Genomic DNA, 24,301 nt, shown 5'->3' on the forward strand with positions numbered 1-24,301 from the left:
TTTAGTGCATCCCCTGTGGCAGGTTGCTTCCCCAGGGTGAAGAATATGTATGGACTCGATGGCTTCTGTGCAGACAAGCTGGGCTCTGGGTGCTGCCCTTGTCTGCACAGCTGTGGGTGTCACGGGTGGCCCCCGTGGGGCTGCAGGCGCCCTCGGCTCCAGCTCCAGTGGGGAAACCATCAGCATCTCCTTCCCGGGGTGGCGGGAGGGAAATGCTGTGGGAGCTGCTGGGGATGAAGCACGTCTTGGAGCCTCTGTGTCCACCGCTGGCTTGCGGGCCACCAAGGAAGGGCGCTGGGCCCGGTTCCCATGATCAGGGCACCATGCTTTGCCAGCTTCCATTGTAATATGAATTTTCCACCCTTATGGTTAACGCATTGTGTGCAAATCTGTCAATTCATGACAGTCGTCCCAAACCTCCAGGTTATCACTGATTTTTGTTCAAAAGCAGTGGTCTTTACGTGCCTCGAGCCATGAAGATCAAGAAAAGATGCATGGTTCCCTGGTAAAGCATCTAGTTTAACCTAAGAGTTTAGGGTCAGATCTGCATGTGCTTTTACACAGGAAAGTAGCAAAGGATGGCTTTGGTCCTTATCCAGGGCTTTTGATATGTAAAGTTTATGTGATTCCTCAGGAAGAGACTTGGATCTTTCCAGCTGTTTACTCCTAAAGCTTTAATGGGATAAGTTAATCTTATCCCTTTTGCTTTCTTTCCTGGAAGTTGTCCAAATGCCCACAAAGGCTCACGCAAAAATCGAGCCTTATTGTCAGGCTTCGATATGTTTTTCATTCCAGTGGTTTACACTGAAACGTCGGCTTATTTCTCACATTACTGCTTTTTAGTGGTGAGAATGTATTTCGGATGCTTCTTTGGCCATTATCTGCTGGTCTAATTAGTATTGATATATTTATCATAAGCACATTTCTACCTCTTCACTAGAGCTAGCAAATGTCAGTAAAAGGCAACTTAGATCTGAAAAAGAAGAAAGAGGGAAGCTGTCTATAAACAGTGCTGCAGTCTTTGTGATGAATTGGGTGTAACCGTGGAGAGTGGCAGAGGTGAAGCAGGCTGTCTGTTAAACAGGAAGCGAGTGATTAACATTTTTTTGTCCTACTGATCATAATTATTCCCACTGGCTGAAAAAAAATAAACACCCCTTAGTCTCCCTTTAATATACACACAGAATAAAACGTTAAACTATTAGTCATTCTGGCACCGTATGGATGAACTGCTAGCTTATTAGCCCACATTTCTATTTGTTTTAATGAACTTTGCTTGTAATTGTGATTCACATTCAGCTTACAAGGGCCTGCTCGTGCTCTGCATTCAGCAGCTCCCGCTACTGTTTCTCCCACAGAGCTGCATTTGTGGCTGCTGCGTTAGTGCTTGCAGTGAATAACTCTGACTAACAGAGCTGCTTGGCTGTAAGGAATCTGCAGCCTTCGCCATGGCGAAGTTCATTAAGGAAAGCTCTAATTGTCTTTAGCCCCTGTGGCTTGGGCACCTCGGTGGTAGTGCACAGCGCTAATCTTGGTTGTAAAGTCAGTCAGTGTGACATCAAGTTACCTGCAGATGTTAGATTGGCCTTTCTCGGGTAAACTAATAATCTCTTCAAAAATATTTTGGCATGTGTGATAACCTGTACTTTGTATGACTGTTTTGAAAGGCATTAATTACATGCCTGACCTCTAACGGCTTATTAATTGAGTTTTTTATCAGCTTTTCTGTTTTATCACCTAGGATTGATGTCAGGCCACCCAGGTTATGCCCAGATCATCATCATGCTCCGATCTTTTTGCATGACTGACTGCATTGTAGCACAGGCAGATTCTGCAGGCCAGAGGTCTGAGAATGCTCACGGTGATGGGCGAAGGGGCTCCAGTTATCAGGGCTTGCCACATTCAACGTGGTCCTCTTTAGTGCTGCTGTTTGTTGGCCTCCTGTGTCACTGATGAACCTGGGAAATGCTTCCTCTTCATCATATGTATATTGTATGTCATATGATGTATGATAGAATGTGTACAAATATATATATGCATCCATATCTGCAAATTCTGTATTTGTGGAAAACAGACCAGACTGTTTTTCTGCCAGTACCAAATCCATGTATTTGTTGTATTTTCTGTCTGCTCTAATAGCAGACTTACAGCTTCAGTTTTGTAATGGCAAATACCAGGATTTGTCTGGATGCCTAAATACAACCTTAGCCCTATCAGCAGTGGATTTTTTTGTCTGGTATTTGTATATTTCCTCATTTTCTACACTTCAACTGTTGTTTTATACTGTTTGCTCTTTGCTTTTCTGTTTGCATGTTGCTATATTGCTGCTTCTTTTTGTTGTCTTCCTTTCACCCCTGAAAATTAGTTTCTTTTCGAAAGGCCTGTTGGCTGTCTTTGCTTCTCAAATGATATTACCAGAGAGGGAGGAAGTTCTATTTGATAAAACTCCCTTAAAAATCCCACAATTTTCATATGTATTGTCTGTTGCTTTTCCTAATCAGTGTCACTTATTTTCCTCAGCTTTGAAATGCTAACAAATGTTTATGTATTTGATATATTTTGTGTTGATATTGTACTGTGTCAGTGCTGTGGTTACCGAAATAAATGTAGTTACGAAACAGAGTGTTGGCACTGGCAGAGATGATCTTTAAACTGCTTGTGGCTCTGCCTTCTCTTGGAATTACAGAATAAGGGTGGTCATAAAGAGTTTTAGTTAGGATTGTGACATCTGAAATGGTCTCCAGATGTGTGTGTTTGCCTTGAATACTTTCTGTTTTATGCTTTATGTTCATGTTTTTACACTTGTCTTCTCTAAATCCCTATGTACCGAAGGTACGCAGGTGTTATCATCTGATTGGAAATACCAAAATTGCCATTATGGAAAAGTGCTTCAAAGGACTCTGCCTGTAATTAAAGGGAGATTAATAACATATCTGGCGATAACCATTGGGAATTATGCACATACCTGCCAGCAGAGTTCCCAGTTCTGACATGCAGGTATGCATAGCCAACTCACTGCAGCAATGGAGCTGCATGTATTTTCTGATACTACGTACTGCATTCCAGAGGAGAAAGCTGTGGGGGCTGTGAAATCCCATCCCCTCCAGTAGCTTGTGCCAGCAACAGGATTGAGCTGGGAGAAGGGACAGCCTCTTTAGTGTTCAAAGTGTTTGGTCTTCTACAGCTGTGAAGACCAAGTGCAGTAGATCATAAATCTGCAGTCTTAATTGCAGGACTTGGATTAACACCACTGAAATATGGACAGCAGAGATATCCTGTGTCCAGGTGAGGCATGTATAGTGACCACGTATAGCTTTAGTATATCTCATTCTTAGGTGCTTGAACTGGGCACAACAGATGTGTTACTGAAATCCCATCAAAAGAAGTGGTCTATGAAAGACTCTGCATGTTTGAAAGATGAATAATGTTTCATGACCAGTGTTCCGAGACACCTATACACTAGGCATAGGACCACCCATAATGAAAAGCTTGGAGGAGCAATATAACGTCCCTCTAGCAGATTTCAAGTGTTTCTGCATTTTTATCCCAGCAGACACTTCTTGACCATGCAACTGCACAGGACAAAAAATGAAGTCAGACAAAAGCACCCCCCTCAGAACAAAGGACCCAAAAAAGCATGACCTATTTGGGAGGAAATCCTGCCCTTCCACCTTCATGCAGCTGCAGGTGGCGAATTGCCAGCCTCTTCTAACTATGACTCTTTGACCCGAGGCTAAGTGACATGCTTTCTGTCCATGCTCTTATCTGACAGCAGGGAAGGTTTGGGGGCTGTAATCACACAGTGCTGCATTTTGGTGGCAAAGACGTCTGTTTCATTAGCAGTTGAAGCCTCTGACACTGCAGCCAAATGTGTGGTCGTGATGGTGAACATTGTAGCGCTAGGAATACTCCTGATAGAGAAGTACAGTTAGGACTGTTTTATAAACACGTGTGCTATCTGTTGACCAAACATTTTGGGGCACAGAACAGTAACTCGGAAGCTCCGTTGCAGTACATACATCTGAACTATCCGTGTCTCATAAGCATTAGACCAGACAAACAGGATTGCCTTATCACAGCAGACTATTGTACCAAAAAAAATCCCCGCACGTCTGGGGTTATCAATGTTCTTTTCCTTCTTAACCTTCTCACCCTGTTCCTGCAAACTTGGCAGGATGGCTGGAAACTGAAGTAGAACAAGTGCAGACAGCATCGCTATTCAGAGCAGTCGTACCTGTTTCACTAGATGTAACCTAGTGTAACTTCAGGTAGATGTTGCAGGATGCCACCTGCCAGACTTAACCTCTGCTGCTGTCTGGTTGATACTGCTCAAAGCCTTCTGAAGAAGTCTGGTGGTGGACTTCCAAAGAAAGTCCTTACTGTGCTTTTTATGACTTCCCTTTAGACTGCTGCTTGTTGCTTAGGGCAAGTCAAACATCTGGAACTGCTGTGGAGTCCCATTACACACACCTTATGAGACAGGTCTGGTATTCTTTGTAACAACATAAGGAAATCCTTGCGTCTTCCCATCTCTGCTGTTGAGCTTTTGGTTTGGTGCTCCCTCCACAGAGTGATTTGTCTGGTTCAGTATCCTCCTGAAAGCTGACAGTAGTGTGGAGGATTCACCCAGGTGACTAGCGTGCCAGTCTGTAGTGATAGTGGTAGACAACTTTCAACAGGGCTGATATGTTGCTAGTTGATGAGTCTCTGGGCTTCTCTCTCAGCAGTCCTTGAGCCTGAATTTCTTACTGGGAGTGTACAGGGATACAGGTTATGGCTAAAGCAGCCTCGACGGCCACACTCCCTGAAAGCCTCTCTCAAGCTTCTAAATCTATTTCATGTTTTGTCTGGAGAGGTGTGAGAGCTGCAGGCAGATAATGTCTCCCACGGGGAATCTGCAGCTGTTTCAGCTGTTAATAGTGCCAGCTGGCTGTGACGTGTATGACTGTCCCCTTGCAGGAGATGTAGGAAGCAGTGGACTTCTGAGATACCTTCTGAATGAAAAATTGGTGGGCAGTCGATACACTAATTTTAATACTAAACTCTTGGCCTGTGTACTATGGAAGAAGTGCTGCTCTTACCTTATGGACTGCCTGTTTATGGCCACCTCTACCTCCAGAGACCAAATCTAGTTGCTAATTACGAGCAAATTTCTCCTAGTATCATGGTATGCTTTCTTGCGATACCATCAGCATTTGCAGCCAGGCTCTGTTAAACCTGGCTGTTGTAGAGGCTCGAATCTGTTCCTTGATCTTCCTTTTTGATGGCTTCTGGTGGAAAGAGAGGGCAAGGAGGCTTGCAGCTGCCTTGGTGGTGCCTGTGTGTGAGGCAGGGCCGGGGCCATGGGCAGCGCTAGGTGCTTTCACAAGACTTGGGTCTTGCAGACACACAATCTGCCTCCTACTTGGGGAGTTAAGTGGTGGTTCTTCTCTGCTTCCCATGTCCTGTGCATACCGCAGTTATTTTCATGGAAAAAAGATGACCAACGTAATTGTATTGCCCCAGTTAGGCATAGGACTACCGTGTTGCCCAGTTTCATAAAACAAGTGTGTTTTCATTTGTTTCTCTTGAAATACAATTGCGTGGAAAACAGTTTATTGAAAAACAGTTGTGTATATTTTAATGTTGAAGGGTATTTCTTTTTCTTCAGTAGTCAGGTTGGTTGTTTTAAAATGAATGATCTCTTGGGTTTAAATATAATGTTAGATATCAGCTAAGCTACTTGCATCCATGGAGTGAATAGCTGAGACATTTACTTCTTTAAATGCTTTAAAATGCAAAGCCGTTTGAGTCGATTTTGTTGTTTAGAAGAAAAATTCCAAGCTGGGTGTTTTTTCAAGGAGCGTGGTTGGGCTTTAGGAAAAGTTGGAAGCTCAGCTGAATGATACAAACGCATTTTCAAATGAATCATTTAGTTGGCTTCATTAGTTTCATTAGCTAGTATTTGCTCATCACACTGTGTTTAGCAATTCCCGGTTTTGTATATTTTGGCTCTTAAATCAGCGAGCAGCGATAAGCATATTCACAATTCCTGGTTGTGAAGCTGAAGGCCAAATAGGAGCCGCGGCTTTCTGAACTTTATGTTAAATATATGAACTCAGCCCCGGGAAACACTGCCCAGGTGGCATCGGTCCTGCTGGAGCCTTTGGTGAAACCCCATCCCGGGCACCGGAGAGGTGACCTGGCACCGACATGGAGCTCCAACGCAGCCCGTGGCTTTTTCACGTCATCCACCTCCGCTTTGGGAGCTCTCGCTCCAAAGCCCCGTTGGACACGGAGGCTCAGTGGGTTTTCCATCCGGCGAGGCGGCTGGTGCTCCCCGGGAGCGCCCGGGCCACTGACAACCGCGCTGCTCCTCTGGCTGCCAAGTCCCACTGCTGCAGCTCCGCTTTTGTATCGGGTCATGTTTGCGTCTGGCAGAGATTTGTAGACACAACATCATTAACAGCGGTGCATATTTTCACAAGATTTACCTCTTCAACACATTTTCCAAGTTAGTAAATCATAGCTTCTTTAATGTCCTGCTGGCTGTGTGAAAAACAGGAATTTATGTAACAAGCTCTAGGCCGCAAACCTTTTCCTGTTAGGAAAATTTTTTTTTTTCATTGTTGGCACAGTTAGGAGACAGCTCCGTTACTCAAAGAGCGACCTCAGATGTCCTCAGTGCAATAATACCAGATTATAATATTTTTGATGACTAAGGAATAGCAGTAATTTCTAAACTATTTAACACTTCTTGTGCGGAGGAGAAGGAATTGTGTCGTAGCACGCTATTTTCCACAGCCCGGGTTTTGTGTGTCAGAGATGCTTGTTTTGATAGTAAACACCAAGCCTGAGCCAATGGCCGTGTTTACAAAATACAATAAAACACGAGCTTTTTGGCGCAGGAGGTTTTCTAATCAGCAGTGGCGCGGAACAACTTTCTTGCGACATTTCTAAATCTGGAGCGGGGTCAGCCTCGCGTTCGGCCGTGTCCCCACAGCGAGAACAAAGGGCCTTCCCCGTGCGTCCCGGCCCTTGGACATCGCTGCTGTTGCCACATGGAAGCCCAAAGATGGGCTTTTGGATGTCCCCTCCGGACTCCACGCCGTCCACAGCATAGTAAAGCAGCGAGATAGGTCAGCTAGACATCTTCACCACCAAGCAAGGTCTCATCTCCTCACTCTGCCTTAGCCAGGACCTAAAGCACCAGCAGTATTGGAGGGTGGATGTTGAATCTGAGCCATGCATGTGGCCAAGGACCCATAAACTTCCCCTCAGCGAGGGAATTCCCAGATACGGTGTTTTACAGGACTGAACCTCACGAGTATAACATTTTCAGGCCTTCTTAGTGTCTTACCGCTAGATAGAGGATGGGATTTTTATTGTATAAGTTACCTGCAATGGAGAGATGTAGTCCTATGTTAATTACTTAACATTAGAAAGATTGGCTTCCTTTCAGAATTGAATGAGGCCAATTCCAACTATTGTGGGTATTTATCTAATGGGGATAATGTTTTAAAACTAACACTTTGGACAGGGAAGATGAGATTGGAAAGATTTCAAAAGTCAGGAACACAATTGGACTCCTTGCTGTGTAGGTGATAGCCTGAGTTGACATAAGGTTCTGCTGCCTTTTGCTGTCAAAGAGCATTTTGCTCCCCTTTTGGGGGTTAAGGTTGCACTTGTGGGGAACAAGGTAGGTCCCCAAGGAGATGCAGCCTATATGTTTTTACAGTCCTGTATCACCTTCTTCTTGCATTCATCTACTGGGGGTGTCTTCCTAGGCCTAAATGTGACAGTCTCTGATGACTTATGCAGATGGCCAAACCTGCTTTGGCCAGATGGCCTTCCACCATCCCCAGCTGGGTGTGACTCTTCTAGGGGTTTTGAATCTGTGGTCTCTAATTTCAGTCAGGCTCTCTGAGGTAACTCTTTTCATCTGACATGACTCCTCCTTGTTGCTCCTTTTCTTCTGAATATGTAAGGAATGAAGCAAGGTGACCTTCTGAAGAAAAAATGCACTTTTGGGGACAAAACCCTTGGCATGTCTACTGTCACACACTGAAAATCAGTGCTGATTATGATACATAAGAAGAAAAACATACATACAGCAGAGCATTCAAAATTACAATTTTTTTAAACTAGCTTAAATTTTGAATAAAACCTCATATTATGGGAAAATATGCCTGGTTCTGTCAAATTATTATTCTTCGTCGTATAATGTCCCACTTGGAGTCTGATTCTGAATAATGCTTGTTTTTCATGTGCTTAAGAAAGCAGATGTACACAAATGCACAGACAGAGTAGGGAAGGTGGAAAAAGATGCATTCCTGCAGATGTTGCAGTATAGGGTTATGTTGGTTTGGAAGCCAGTTTGTTTTTTGATGATTAGCAAGGCTTGTTGGTCACAATGGACATTTCTGCTGGCTTTCAGAATCTGTCTTTCTATTTCTGCTCTCCTAGATTTTTTTTTTCCTAGGGAACCAGATAAAAGGGTTTATTAATGGAATTGAGCTATTCCCATGTTATGTCTCCAACCTCATGTGCTGCTTTGTGGTTTCCTTCTACTGTTCTTCACAGATTGTAGTCCTAACACAAACTTGTAGATTATGCTACTGTCCTGCCCTCCTAAAAATATCTGTAGTAGGCTATTTCAACACTCTTTGAACTTCTGGCCTCTTGTTAGGTGTTATTTCAAAATTTGGAACAACTTTTCTGCACATGCTGTGCTCCTTACCTGTGTTTTGCAAGAAATTACATTATAAAAAGTCTGTAGCTTGATATAGCAAAGCCTAGTCTCTTGTTAACATGGCAACTGTTGGGTTTGGATTTTTAATTTTTGGTTTTGAGGTTTTCATAGAATCATAGAATTGTTAAGGTTGGAAGGGACCTTTACGGATCATCCAGTCCAGCCCCCCTGTACACACAGGGTCACCCAGAGCACGGGGCACAGGGCTACATCCAAGCGAGCATTGAAGATCTCCAGAGAAGGAGACTCCACAGCCTCCCTGGGCAGTGGCTCCCTTCACCCTCACAGTGAAGATTTTTTTTCTTAAGTTCCTGTGGAACTTTTGGTGCTTCAATCTGTGGCCATTTCCTCTAGTCCTGTCGGTGGCCACCACTGAACAGAGGCCGCCCCATCCTCCTCAGGTGCCATTTGTAAACACTATTATTCCTTTATCACTTTGGGCCCATGAGGATGTTATGTCTGTTTGAGCTGCAAGAGGTTAAACAACACTACTGTTTGCTCATGAGTTGGACCCCTACATCTTCATTACCATCTGGGAGAAGATGCCTGTTCTTTCCTTGGACAAAAATCTGGGTTTTGTTTTTTATTATGTTATTCAAGGACAAAACATTTAACATTACTTGTGGCTCAGGAGATAATGAAGAGCTTTTGGTAGTCAGTCTTGGGACAAGACATATTTATCTTGTGCCCTCAGTTATGAAAGAGGCCATGTTGCATATTAAAATACTAATTTTGAAGAAGAAAGATGGTTTTAAGAGTAAACTGTAATGCAACTTTGTCTGTACTGTTTCTATTCCCCTCTTCCTCATGATTAGGCAATTTGTCATGATTTATATATCTGGAACTTAATCCTCAGATGATTTTCTGTATGCATATTCTTGTATAATACAATAGGAATCTCACTGAAGTTCAGTGGCAATACTCGCAGGCTGATGCGTGATCTTATAATGGGATCTTATCATGTATACTCCTAAATCACAGGATTTGGGAGTATACATGATGAGATCCCATTATAATATCCATAAAACAGGTTCTAGTATTCCTGAATTCTGCCCAAATGCAATCAGTTTAAATTCTTTGGAGTGAAGCTGATAACTGCATCTTCATTGAAATGTGTCTGTATGGTAGATATTGTCTGCTGTATGAGGAAATGTGTCTTTCATAATGACTTTATTTAACTCTTCAAAATGTAAGATCTGAACAGATCATATGACAGACAAATTATGTGGCAACTCTGCAAACTCATTTCATCCAGTTCCAAGTGGTGAGCTGATAAACATATTTCCACAATGGCATATTTAGCTATTTCATGTTTAATATTTACATTTTCAAATGAAATGAGAGTGTGTTTGCAAAGACAAAGCAATATCAACGTACTCAGGAGAGGAGCAACTTCTCTTCCCTCCATGTGAAAGAGTTAAATTCATGTAAGCAAAGACTTTAGCAGATTTGGTGGAAGGCCTGTCCATTACAGCAGGTTTTTTATAAAGGTGACTTGATGTGAAAGGCTTTCCTGAAACTAATGAAATCTTGAGCATGTTAAGTAACTGAGTTTATATATAGAGAGATAGTGGGGGCTGCAGTAAAGAGTAGGGTGTTACAGAGCATCACAGTTAGGGCATCACTGTTAGGGAGTATGGTGTTTGGGAACTAATTGTATGTACAATTCAGTCATGAGTGTTTTCTTTTCTTTTCTTTTTTTTTTTTTTTTTCCCTGAAGTGTCTTTTACACTTGTAGCATCAGAACATCAGGATAGGTTGATCTTTGAATGTCAACAGAAATAAAACCTGTGCTCTTACACTTCTTTTTTTTCTTTCTCCAGAATTCAATCCGTCACAACCTTTCTCTGCACAGCAAGTTCATCAGAGTGCAAAATGAGGGAACAGGGAAGAGTTCTTGGTGGATGCTCAATCCCGAGGGCGGAAAGAGTGGCAAATCTCCCAGGAGACGAGCAGCATCCATGGATAACAACAGCAAATTTGCAAAAAGCAGAGGCAGAGCTGCCAAGAAAAAGGCATCCCTTCAATCTGGTCAAGAGGGAAATGGTGACAGCCCTGGATCACAGTTCTCAAAGTGGCCAGCGAGCCCCAGCTCTCACAGTAACGATGACTTTGATAACTGGAGTACATTTCGTCCCAGAACTAGCTCTAACGCTAGTACAATTAGTGGAAGACTTTCCCCGATTTTGCCAGAGCAAGATGATCTCGGAGATGGGGACGTGCACTCCATGGTATACCCGTCATCAGCCACCAAAATGACTTCTACTCTACCCAGCCTTTCAGAGATGAGTAATTCTGAGAACATGGAAAATCTTTTGGATAACCTTAATCTCTTGTCACCTAATACATCAATGACTGTGTCAACCCAGTCTTCATCTGCCAGCCTGATGCAGCAAACACCAGGTTACTCGTTTGCATCCTCGACCACAAGTATAGGTTCACCAAATCCAGACTACAGAAAATATACTTATGCTCAAGCTAGCATGAACTCTTTGCCCCAAATTCCTATGCAGACTCTTCAAGACAGTAAATCAAGCTACGGAGCGATGAGCCAATACAACTGTCCTGCGGGACTTCTGAAGGAATTACTGACTTCTGATTCTCCTCCGCACAATGATATCTTGGCATCAGTGGACACTGGTGTTTCCCAGCCTGGTGGCAGGGCACTGGGCCAAAGTGTGCTGATGGTCACTAACTCGGTGATGCCAACCTACGGCAGCCAGCCACCTCACAACAAAATGATGAACCCTAACGCTCGCCCTCACCAAGGACATAACCAGCCAACGCCTGCGGTTAATGGTCGTGCCTTGTCACACACAGTGAACACCATGTCACATACTTCAGGTCTAAATCGCTTGTCAACAGTGAAGACTTCGTTACAAGTGCCTATGAGTCACCCGATGCAGATGAATGCTATGAACCCGTACGGCCCCGTTAACAGTTGCAACGGCTACGGAAGGGTGGGCATCGTTTCTCTCCACCAGGAGAAGCTTCCCAGTGACTTAGACGACATGTTAATTGAGCGGTTGGACTGTGACATGGAGTCAATTATTCGTAATGACCTTATGGATGGAGAAACGTTAGATTTTAACTTTGACAGTGTATTGCCTAACCAAAGTTTTCAGCACAGCGTAAAGACAACCACACACAGTTGGGTGTCAGGCTAGGATGTAGTAGGAGGTAAGCTGTGCTTTTTATGATAAAAAACAGATTAAAGGGAAAAAAAAGATGTCAAGTGCTTACAATCTGGGTGGCTTCCCACACTGGCATATGAAGTGCCTTTACTGTCGGTCACTTTCCAGTCCGTTATTGGTTTGTAAATGAGGTTTGCATTAGGATTGCCGTGCACCAACTTCTGTGCTTTTATGTGGAGTGCTGATGTTTTGCCACTGCTATCTTAAATAAAATCTTATTGGTAACTAACGCTTATTAAATACATGCTTCCCCTCTAAGTTGTCTTAACGATAGTTTGAATATATTTTAATTGGCAGTGTCTTTTGGTGTGAATGTTGATTTAATCGTATTTTTATTTTTATTTTCCTAGGCTACAGTTAAATTCTCCAGACTTGTCTGACAGCAGGAACTGAGAAAGCAGTACAAAGATGTCCTTCACCTTCCTTTTTAATTTTCTTGATGAAGCTGTGCACATGCACTAGCTTTTTTGGGGGTCTTTTTTTTTCTTCTTTTTTTCTACCTTTCATCAGAGTTGGCAGCAGAGAGAGTATTTTCCTGTACAGGATGTTTGCCCAAGGTTTGCAGGTTATGTGCTGCTGTAGATAAGAACTGTGCCATTGGAAATTTCATTACTCTGAAGTGCCAAATTCACTACACCATATAATCACAGCAAAGACTCTTACATCATGTTGTGCTTTCAGTTTTGTACAGTATGATCTGTAGAGGAATTGTTTTTTAAGACTATCGGTTTTGGTCCAAGAAAAGTTTATAAACTTTTGTAAGAATACTGTGATGATCTCATGCCCTAAGCAAGTTTGACCTTCATTGATGTTACCTGTGTTCTGATGAATTGAGATAACTGTGGACTTGCTTTGCAGCAGTATGAACTGCTTTATTTTTACTCAAAATTGCCACACATTTCATATGGGAACAGAAAAACCTGTTAAATATGATCCTACTAAACTCACTCACTATTCAAAACAAACAGCAGGTTAAATGCCATTCGATAAGTTACCTGTATTCATGTAGATTTATGCAAGAATATACCTGGGTTTCATTGTCAGACTAATGACTTTATTGTTGGATTTAAGATAATTTTTGGAATAGTTTCCAAGCTATTTTTCTTATAATTAAAGTCTACTTTTGTTACATAGGCAACTGAAAAATTACAGAATCTGAGATCTGGCAGCATTCATAACCTCCTCATTTTTGTACAGTATTTTAACTGGATTAAGTACATGTTTTTATAAATTTCCCTAGCACTTGGGAGTGCTAATAAAGGAAAAGCTTAATAAGTATCTTGAATACAAAACATTTCTGCCCTTTTTTTTTGGTTGTTGTTGTGTGATGTATAAATATAGACAACTTTATGTTTAGGAAATATTTAATCAGTTTTATATATGCATTTTTAGAAATGTCATCTGCTTCTATTATCATTTTAACTCTGACTACCACAAAGTGTTAAGTATTCACTGTTAGATGCTTGTACAATGCTTCACATTTATATTTATTTCATGGAGGTCTCATAATGTTTGTGCACTCAAGAGCAGGACCATTGGGAGAAAATTCTTAATTTCAAGTAAAGTTAATGACATAAATGTAATTTTTCTCAATTCATGCTAGATTTAGGGTCTGTCAATGTTTCTGTTGTCATGCAGTATGTTTGAGGAGGTGAAATGGGAGCCCCTTAATGGGAGGCTGAAATTTATGGGACCTCCCCTTTCAGGGCAAGAATATCACTTTTTTGAAGTAAGAGAGAAAAAGTAAGTGGCAAAGTTATACAAATATAAGGGCTTAAGGAGAGGGCACAGCATTTATGACAGAGGCCTTGTTTCTGCAAAAAACCTTTGCTCATTTGAGTAGGCAAACACAACTACCTGAGCATTTTCAGGATTTGGGTCTTGGATAAATGATTTCAGTATTTTTGTCATTGCATGATGTGGTTTCCATGGGTGTGTGGAGCACTGGCCTCATTTGCCTTTATGTTGGTTCCTGCTCATTTTTTTGTGTTACAGAAATCTTCGAAGCTTTTCTTTTTCGCACTGACAGTATGAAGAGTTTTCGTGCTAGGACTGGCTGTTGTGAAGAGAAATAAGTATTTTCACTGATTTTTGTTCTAAATGGCCTGCAACTGGAGAATGCTCTAATTGAAACTTTGAAACTGCTTTTTTTTTTTTTTTTTAATTTTATTTTATTTTTCCCTCCAGTGATGCAGTATGGTGGAGAAAGACATGTAATGTGCCAAGAAAGCAAAAGTTTAGTAATAAGCCATGAATTTAATGATCCTGGTATGACTTTCCTAAAACTCTGCAATATATTTATCAATGTGCTAGCATTTAGCAGCTCCCTTTTGGGCTTAAATCACTTCTAATTACAGCTAGTCCCGCTTTTTTTCAGCTGTCTTTTTAGGGTTGTCAGCAGTTGCAGAAGTTGATGTTGAGCTGTCCAGTGATACAGGATCTCTCCCACTGTGCAATCTCTCCTTGAGCTTCTCTTGGGCAAGATGAAATGTTCTTAGTGCTGTAGCCTTTAGGAAGCAACCTGCTTTTACTCGCAGATACCTCTAGTAGCATCTTCACCACCACATGAATCATCTCTGAGACTTGACTGCAGATGCTGGCAATGGAACAAGGGGGAGCTCACAAATGGGTTTCGGAAGATCCTTCTTTTGCCGCATGTGCAAAAATTTGCTTGCAAATGGGCGCTGATACGCATATGCCATAGTAGTCAAAAATTCACCTCTGCTCACAAAGGAAGCAGTATTGAACATTGAACTCCATGGTTTTGCAGCTGAACCTGCTACATTTAACAATATACCTCCTGTTTATTATTTACTGCTACTGTATAACTTCCTGTATTCCGATATTTTCTTCATTTCCGTTTATAACTATGAATAACATAAATGTAGCAGTTCCTTAATTACTGCAGACTGTAGGAAGCCCCTTCTAAATATTATGGAGAAAAAAAAAAGAGTTGTAGATGATCAGATGTTTTGGGTTATGTGGTTAAGTTTATTTTCTTCTCTGTGGTGCCATTCTGTTATTTTGTAATTGTAATTCTGGAATACTGTGAAGTCTGCTGAAGGGCATAGTGTCTGCCTTGGAAAACAAACATTATGGGACCTCTAGTAATAAATCCTTTTTCAGTAAAAGTATCAAGTTTCTGGAGTAACTTAGTTTGTCAGAATTGTTGTAAATGATTGGTTTGTGAATTGTGCAGATGATCTTACCTATGCAGCCTTGTTTTTGACTTTTCTCTGGTTTGTACTGTTATTAAAAGTTTATTGTATTATAGAGCTGTTCAGATATTTTAAATATAAAGATGTTTTGTTTCCATAATATAGCTATATGATATATGTTTAGGTAGTAGATGCATTAATTGGAAAGCTCTGCTTTGATAAACTGACAATTTGCCTACACTTATAAGCAAAAGTCATATTGCTTATTATTGGCTTAAGTCAACAGAGCATCCCTAAGAAGAGGAGAAGTTAAAATTGGACCAGTTATAAAACAGTATAAAATTTGCACTTGTTAAACCACTGGATGTATGTTAGTACTTTTTTTTTTTATTATTTTTTTACTGATTTGAAATTCCTATTTTCATTATGAAATTGCTAGGATCCTTAATTTATGACTGATTTTAAATAAGATATTCTCTTTTTCTCTTTTTTTTTGGGGGGGGGGGTGTAATCATTATGTAAAATGCCGCATGGTTTATGCAAACAAAATTACTTGGCATTAAAACTGGCCTCCTTTTTGAGGGTGTTCCACAAACCAGCAATATCATGAGAAATTGGCAGGTACGTACTGCTAGTTCAGCTTGTGAGTGGTGTGACAGCTCTTCAGTGCTACACTGCTCTTCGTAACATTGCAGAATTTAAATTCCTATGTGGATATTTTCAGAAAAAAAAGTGCCTGATGTACTTTTACAGACACAAGAGAACAATCCCTTACAGTTTGTTGTATAAAGCCATAAATGTATATAAATTATGTTTAAAAGGCTTTGTGTCCTTTCTTGTATATTGAGAATGAGATTTGTACCAGGATTCTCCTTGTGATTAGTAATCCTCCTATTCAGATGTTGTCGTAATCACTTTCGTTAAATGCGTAATCTTTTTAATGATGATGATGATGATCCCATTTGGACAATCCTGATGGCATTAGCAATTTTATATAGAAAATACCTCATGGTACCAAGCCTTGCCTGGCAAGACAGTGCCATATTAACAAGCAAACACTAACGACAGAATCGTTAGCAAATTTTCCATGTCTCAATATAAAGGAGTTTCTTGGAATTGCTTCTGGAATTAGAACTGTATCAGGTACAGTAACTGAATAGGGCTGTGTTATAAGTATTTTATCACAACATAGCGTGCTAAAAAGTAACTTGTTTACAAGTCCTCGAGACTAAACGCAAGAAGAATCCATGCCTGACTCTTAGAGTTGGTAAGAGATGTTGTGTAGAGGCGCTTTGTTACTGGAAGCTGCATTAGGCAGCATCAAACCTTGTTGCCCTTGCTTCAACAAGCCTAGTTCAGAGAAAATTATAAAATTCCTGAGATCCTTTCAAAATGGGTATTTGTAAGTATGAGCTCTTAATAAAATTGCTATGACATGAGATGGTAATTAGTGTATCAGAATGTTATGTAATACATTGTTAAGGAGGAAAAAAAAAAGACTGCTAACATCCATCAAACTCCAGGAAAGAATTACTCTTTTAGTCCAAATTACTAGTTAGATCCTAATGCTATTGAATGTGGGAGGGAGCCAGCTCTGGAGAGACACTTTTCTCTCTCCTCCCCTTGTAAAAAAGAGACAGTTCACAGAGTCTTCTTGGCCTTTTTTTTTTACCTCATTTTTGTCTCTCGTTTCCCTTTGTCCCTCCTTCCTTTCTGAAGGATACTTCCTCCAAGAGAACTTTTTCTTTGCTGAGCAGTTGCGTTATCTAGGCCAGCCTGCTCAGTGCTGCTCCTTTTGGAGCCATGTTTTACTCTGTAGAGGCAAGAATGCTGATATGAGTGGAGATGCCTTTTTTTTTTTTTTTAATTTAGATTGTGTTTCAAAACAGAGCTGGAAGAAAGGAGGAAAGGCTGCCAAAACAGCCAGCCAGCAACACCCACGCCACAATAGTCATGTGGGGCCCAGATCCCTGCTTGCCTGCAGGTGGGGAGGGAGACGGGGATGGCAGAGAACAGGCTTCTAAGGAATTGCTGGCAAAAAAAAAGTTGCCAGTTTGATCTTCGAGCAGGCAGAGGTGGACCTGAAGAAAATGGAAGAATGCAACAGTATGGTAGCATATGAAACCAGAAATACCAGAAGTAAAAAAAAAAAACACACATTTTTTAAAAGATTTTTTCCCCTCACATTTTTTCAGTTCCATCATTATTTTAGCTTTGCCCTTCTGTGTACATTTTGGGAGGTTTTGCACATTATGAAAAGCAGGAAACTGAGAATATGTTCAGGAATATGCTGGAAAGTCTGACTTCTGGAATGGGAGATTTATAAGATCCAAAGACTGTGTATTTGTGTGTTTGTGAAGCTGTTGCTGGAAAGGATGTACATCTAATTGGTACATGACTAGTTACTGCTGTCAGGAAAGATAGTCAAAGCTTGTCTCTAGGGAAGGGACTGGTTAGCAAATTATGCCAATCTGGCAACGAGGGATTTGAATCTGCTGATCAAGCAAAGAAACCTCAAAGCATCCTTATGCTCTGAGTCAGTTTTGCTTCAGTGTAATAAACATGTTTTTGTGCAGAAACATCAGCTATCATGACAAATGAATTGATAATCCAATTAAAAGTACAAATGGTATTAGATGTCGCAGCCATTTGTTGTGCACAGGTGGGTTTTGTGAAGACCCTGAGAAGGAAATGCTTGCACTGAGCAGTGCCTGTGGCCATGCCCACTGCAGGAACTGCATGCAAATCCCTCTTCATTACCTGCTGATGTTTTGCCTGGGGTAATGTTCTGGCATGTGCCAAAGCGATAGCTAAAATGAGGAGGCAGGAACAGCACCCCATCTTACTTATGTTTTTCTACTTGCTGTTGGATCCCTGGGGCATTCAGAAGTTTTGCATGTAGCTTTTGCTAGTAAACTTCTTGTGTGGGTGTTCAGCACTGAAATGGTGGGAAAAGAGTGAGGGCTTTGTGCATTACTCCTGCAGGACGACTACAGTGGGTTTCTGATGGGATATTAGATTGTGGAGTGAGAAGTCTGACAAAGTGTTTGTGACTTTGGATATAAAGAGTTAAGGATCCTTTCTGTGTGCTCGTCTAATGGCTCTGCCATCCTTAAGGATGGTGAGATTTCCAAATGGTTATGTTTCCTAATTAGTACCCTTCAGCGATGTTACCTATACAGGCGGCTGCCTAAAGGATGCACATGAGCTTTGCCAGCTTGCTGGGGAGCTGTGAAGTTTGGTGGTGGTATGTGAATTCCTGATGAAATATTTGATTGCCTTCAATTCTGCTGAAGTTGGAGGGCATCACAACATGAAAAAAAAATTCAGGTCTGCGTGTATATGCATTAGAAAGGGAGGGAGGTTGATGAAAAACTCAGTAGGTCTTCAGAGCTGTTTTGTGGCTGATGAAGCACTGCAAAATGAATCCAGAAGGCTGAATTTCTTTTGGGGGACAGGCTGAGCCCTGGAGAAAACCAGCTTGTTTTCTCTTAGCTTTTGATGTTTTATCTGGTAGCTGTCACTGTGGTAGAGATGACACAAAATCTTAGGCTGATTTGTTGCTTGGGTCTTTTTGACCAGCTGAAAACAAGTGATGAACAATGAAGCACTGTGGGAACTGGAGTCTCATCTCAGGAGTCCAAATAAGTTACCACTTCCTGCTCCTCCCTTTCTTCCCTCTTCGCCTCATCAAGGTAGAAAGCTCAAGAGGATGGTTGCTGCTTGGTTTTTTTTTTCCTTCCTGTCCTTGCTCGGAGGAGTTTTCCTGTGTGCGCTAAGGCTTGCTAACTGCCTCTCTTGTGGCATCTCCATGGCCTTTTGGGCCGTTTGGCCACCATCCCAACAGTGGGATGCAGCAGGGGAAGTGAGGAGAAGGCCTGAAATGTTGCACCAGGAGGCAGCAGAAAACAGCCTCCTTGGTGGGATAAGATGGGCCGATCTAATACGCCTAAGTGCTGGGATCAGATGGGTAGAAAGGCACTACAGTCCCAACAGTGATACATGGCCTGCAAGAGGGAACTTCTCCTTCAGCCCCTGCAGGCTGAACTCTCGAGCACATTAGTAGCAAAATGAGCTCCAACCCACTCCAGCAATTCATTCCACTGATGAATCCAGGAACTCTTTGAGGTGGGAAGCCTTGTTTGCCTGTGGTCTCCTGATGGGGGTTTCTACCACGTAGGGCCTGATGTGAAAACAGGCGGCGGGGGTGGGGGAAGCCCTGTGCATGGAGCTCCACCTGGGGCCTTGCAGGCTGCCAGCTCCTTGCCTTGGTCCTCTCCCACACACTTGGGCATTGCGAGCCTGGTTAGCCCATGCTAGCCTTCCTCATGAAGGCCTTCTGAGCAGAATCTCCTTGGTCCAGCCACCTCATTCAGCTATAGAGAAGCTCTGCCTGTGTCTTCTCATGTTGTTTCTCCTGAGGGTGAAATAAGAAGTGGAGGCCTCCTGCCTACAGACTATCTGAGCACATGCTGCTTTCATCTTAGTGGCTTCAGTGTGGTCTGCACTGCAGGCTGAGTGCCTGCCACTGGCTGAGCAGAGTGACAAGTACCTGAGGCCAGCTTGCATTCACCCCTAAAATAAAAGAATTGGAAAATGCCAGAGTTAACTGATGTGTAAGCCATTGCTTATAGGACTGCATCCCAGATAAATGGAATAAAACCTGGTAAAGCCTCTCTTTGGTCCTAGCATGGCCAGGGGAACTAGGTTTGTCTTGAACATGGGGTAAGTAGACAGAATCGGTTACAGACTCCAGAACAACATGGAGTGATGTTGGGCATAACAGTCATGTTCCTCGTGGAGGAAGCTTTCTTCACAGAGGTAAGTCAATGAGCTTGAGAACATGGGTGATCACTCTAAGGTTTTCGAATTTCCTCACCAAAGTTCCCGGGAGAGCTGGGGTGTAATGGAGGTCTCTCAACATCTAACAACTGGTGGAAAAGGTGAGCCATTGGAGCACGAAGAGTACTTAGTTTAGCTAATTAGTTCTCCCAAGCTAGGGAAGGTACTGCTGCCTCCATTCAAGGACCTGTTGCTGTTGAATGTATTCAAAGAATGATTAGGAGAGGCAACTGATGACAGAAATTGCTGAGCACACCGTTATACAGGAGGTCAAAGTGTGAGGTTGAGCCAAGAGTTGTGGAAAAGCTTCGGCGTGTTTTGTGACCAGGTGATATAATGGTGGAGATGATCAAGTGCTGATAAATGTTTAGTAATACACAAGAGAGGGGGATAGCAAAGTAAGACTAGCACACAGATGCATAATAAAGTGTGAATGGTCTATTACTACCACGAGAAAGATCTTGGAGTCACTGAGAAAATTTGTTGCAGAGTCAGATCACTATTATCTCTGAACAAGAACCCACAGTGGATATAAAATACAGAAAACTGAATAGAAAACCTCTGCTGTGATACTGTGTACATGCAGAGTGCACTTAAATGCTGCAGTATTGTTTGGTTCACAAAGAGGGTGTCACAGAGTTACGAGTCTGGAACAGACTAAAAAAGGAAAAGGGATGCGTAAGGGTGCATATGAGATGACAGAGGTGTATAAAATCACAGATGTTTTGGAGAAGGTGAATGGGAAATGATTAATCAGAATTTCTCATGATACAAACTGGAAGCACCCAATGAAATGATCAGGCAGCAGGTTTAAAACAAACGGAAGTACATTTTCACACAATGCCTAATTAAATTTTGGAACTCATTGCTACGGGATGTTGTGGAGGCCAAAAAGTATAAATGGATTCAAGAGGAGATTAGACAAATTAAAAGAAGACAGATCCATCAGTTGCTATTAAAGACAATAATGCGGATGCAACCAATAGCTCAGGAAGTCTCTAAATGAGCAGCTGCTGGAAGCTGGGAGCATGTACCAGGGAAGAGATTATTCAGGCATGGCCAGTTCCTTAGGTTCTTTTCACCTTCATGTCCGCTCCTGTCCACTCTCAGGGACAGGATATTGGAGTGGGTGGACCTTTGGTGTGACCTGATATGGAGGTCTTCACCTTCTTAATTAATGTTGGAAACAGGTACAGCAAGAAAGCCTCGTCCAACAGTGTTCTATGAGAAGGTCTCAGAACGTTGACATGTTCCTTTCTAGTGTCCCATCATCTGGTAGGGGGGATGGACTAGTGCTCTTTTGCTTTTGGGATTCTTGCTTGATACTGTTGACTAAGAGGCATTGACTAAGATTGTGTTATCACCTGTGAGGATGTAACAAACGCAAAGTACTAGGTGAGGCCTGTAGGCTTTTAGGAAAGAAGAAAAGTAGGTGCACAAGGAAGACAGGATCAGGAAGAAACAAAATCTGTGCTCTTCCCAAGCAGCTCTGTTGATATCGTGCTGAGTGCAGAATAAAAGTGAAGTTCTACAAATCCCAGCCTTTCCCATACTCCTATAATTAAAATAGGGTTTTTGGTTGGTTGGCTTTTACTTTTTTGCAGTTGTTTTTTTGTTTTGTTTTGTTTTTGTTGGTAGATAAGGAGTTAAAGTCATTCATTTGGCTGCATGGAAACCTTTCAGAGACTGGCCTGTCTTGTGCTAGCAGATTCAGTGCTGATGGACAAGGTCAGCCAGAAGAAAAATGTGTGTGAAATACGCAGTTTTATCTCTTTCTAAATATTTTAATGATGTAGAATGGAATTCTACTGGAGAACAGAGGGGCATTTGCTTGTTGGATCCATAGTTTTGAGCTCTTTCCTTTTTATATTAACAGAACAACACCAGGGTTGTAACTCCCAGGAACTGATTAGGAAATGCTGACTTAGAGATGCAAGGAGGGAATAAGCCTTGTTATTCTGCTCTTAACTGAGAGCCCATTATAGGACTTCATGTGAAGAGATACAGAGTAGAGATCACAACTGAGTCTTGAGTGCCGGCAGCTATAAATAATGGTGAGAATTAATTTATGCTGCCTCTCACCAGCCAGCATGCAGAAGAACACAGACTTCACTCATTGAAACTCAGACTTCAAGAATTGAAAATATAACTGCTAATGGACTGCCATATGCATTACAAACTTATATTTCTTTAGATCCGCGTCCAAAGCTGCTTCCCCTGTGAGCCTTTGAAATATGAAGTCTGATCAATGCTGACTCTTCTCAAAATATTCAAAAAGAATTTTTAAGAAATCTGTCACCTCAGTATGTTCCCCTTCAAGTGCTAGTGGTTATTTTCTCCAAAACTCCACCATGAAAAGAAAATGGGAGTATTTAAAACCAAATATGCAACCTGTAGCTTATTTCAATTGATTTAATGTTTAGCATTTCAAGTGGGTGTAACCTGGTCGTTTTATGTATTTCAAGTTGACTAACAGTGAACTGTGTGTTCCATAAAGCACTAGTTAGGCTTTGTTCTCCAGCTTTTCTCACTCATCTTCTCCTCAAAGATACATTTAGTAATTGCTTTTTGACCTTCAGTCATTGGCGGAATTTCAGAGACTGGGTATCCCAACCTACCTTATTTTTACTAGCATCTGTTATTATATAGCAGCTTCTGTTTTGCCAGATTTTTACCAGTAGTGCTCACAAGAAGTTAGACACTTTCCAATACAAAATATTCTTGTTCTGAAATAGCTTATAACTGACAACTTGCAATAAACCATTTTTTTCCCACAAATTAGAAGGCAGTTATGCCTCTCCCCGAAGTTTCATAGTTTGTCCTGAACCACCTTTCAGCTGCATTAGCCATCAAAGTGCAATGTTGATGAGGTTATTATGAGAACTTTAAGAAACTCCCTGCTAACCATTACAGGAGGCATGCAGATACTCTATGGCTTATGCAAATTGAAAGTAAAAATGTGGGCCTTCTCCCTCCAAATACAGTGAATAGAGGTCTACATTTTTTTTTCTTGTTTTTGCATATACATGTGCAAAGGTCTGAAAGTGTTCTTGTCAGTCACTGGTGCTCTGCTAAGAAATAGTAATAGCTGCAGTCTTGATGGTTTCTGAGGGCTTTTGACCATGTGTATAATGTGGGTGATGGTGGCAGCTCCCCTTACTCATTACTATTCCTGTGCATCCTCATAATTTGTCTGGGAAGGGCCTCATAAATTCTTTGAGAGGCAACTGAGTACACTTGTGTCTTGCGCATTAGTTAACTGAGTGATGATACAAAGCTGTTTCTGGCAGCTGAGGGGATGAAATCCAGCTGGCAGCTCCAGGAGTGGGGCCTTTGTCGGGCAGCCCCGCTCCCTCCGCATTCCGGGCGCTGCCGTGCTAATTGCTGGAATGTGACTCCTACCCGCGGTGTGAGGGAGAGCGTGGACACGGTCACCTTGCACAGCCTGCGGCCACAGCCTTGGCCATGTCCTGCTCCCGTGCTGTGGCCGTGTCCTGTTCCAACGCTGTGGCCATGTCCTGTTCCAACGCTGCTCGGCTTATGTAAGTCACTCAGATAGTGCCCATGCGAGCGCTCCGAGGTCTGCCCTGGCACAGCCCTGGGTGATCCCTGCTCACTGCTGCTTCTCGTAGGGCACACAACAACTTGGATTTTTTGATTTTCCTTTTTTTTTTTTTTTTTTTTGATTTTCTTTTAAAGTATTTGGTTTACCCAGTTAAAAAAGCACCCGTCAAAGGCAGGATATAAGGTGCTCTCACATTCAGGTTTTCAACAGTGCTGGTGGTGCGAATGCAATGAAAAAGTGCTCAGCAGCTGTCTGAGCTGCCCCAAGCTTCACTGGTGCTGGGAGTGATGAGAAGACAGCAGCTGTGTTTGCTTGGCCTCCTCTCTATCTGCTGAAGATATGGCCAGGGAAAACTTTCTTTTTGTACGAGGGCTGTTTTAGAATTTTAAAAGTGTAATCTTCAAGGCCAAGGTGCAGTTACCCTGTTTTAAAATGATATCTTCAGTGCTCAGAGGATGTTTTTAATATATTGATAGAAATGGGTATAATGAGAAGGCAAGAAATTTCTAACCATGTTTTTCTCAAGACAGCACAAAAATAGGTCTCTTTGGTCAGTGAATTTAAGTTAAAAAAAAAAGGAATCTGTATTCTTCATTCTCTTTTGGAATGTGGACAATTCTGAAAGACAGCTTAGACAAATCTTTTAAATAATACAGAGCATAATACTTGACAGATCACATAAGTAAAGGGGTGCTAAGCTTCTGGACCCCTTAGTTAATTTATGCCCCTGTGATCCTTCTCTCTTTGAAGGGTTTTGTGCTGCTCCATATTACCATTGTATACAGAAGAATGGGGCCCCACTGGACTGGGT

At 41.9% G+C, this 24,301-nt stretch overlaps 1 protein-coding gene across 1 annotated transcript; it reads left to right on the forward strand.

The window, feature by feature from the left end:
- Positions 1-10,557: 10,557 nt before the first annotated feature.
- FOXO1 (forkhead box O1) lies at positions 10,558-15,415 on the forward strand. The gene is made up of 2 exons (XM_026053312.1): positions 10,558-11,911; positions 12,276-15,415. Exon 1 carries the CDS (start codon positions 10,636-10,638, stop codon positions 11,896-11,898), a length of 1,263 nt encoding a protein of 420 aa, XP_025909097.1. The 5' UTR covers positions 10,558-10,635; the 3' UTR covers positions 11,899-11,911; positions 12,276-15,415.
- The last annotated feature ends 8,886 nt before the right edge of the window (positions 15,416-24,301 follow it).

This window comes from Nothoprocta perdicaria, unplaced genomic scaffold, assembly GCF_003342845.1.
Source record: "Nothoprocta perdicaria isolate Ctin4 unplaced genomic scaffold, notPer1 scaffold_98, whole genome shotgun sequence".
NCBI classification, from domain to species: domain Eukaryota; kingdom Metazoa; phylum Chordata; class Aves; order Tinamiformes; family Tinamidae; genus Nothoprocta; species Nothoprocta perdicaria.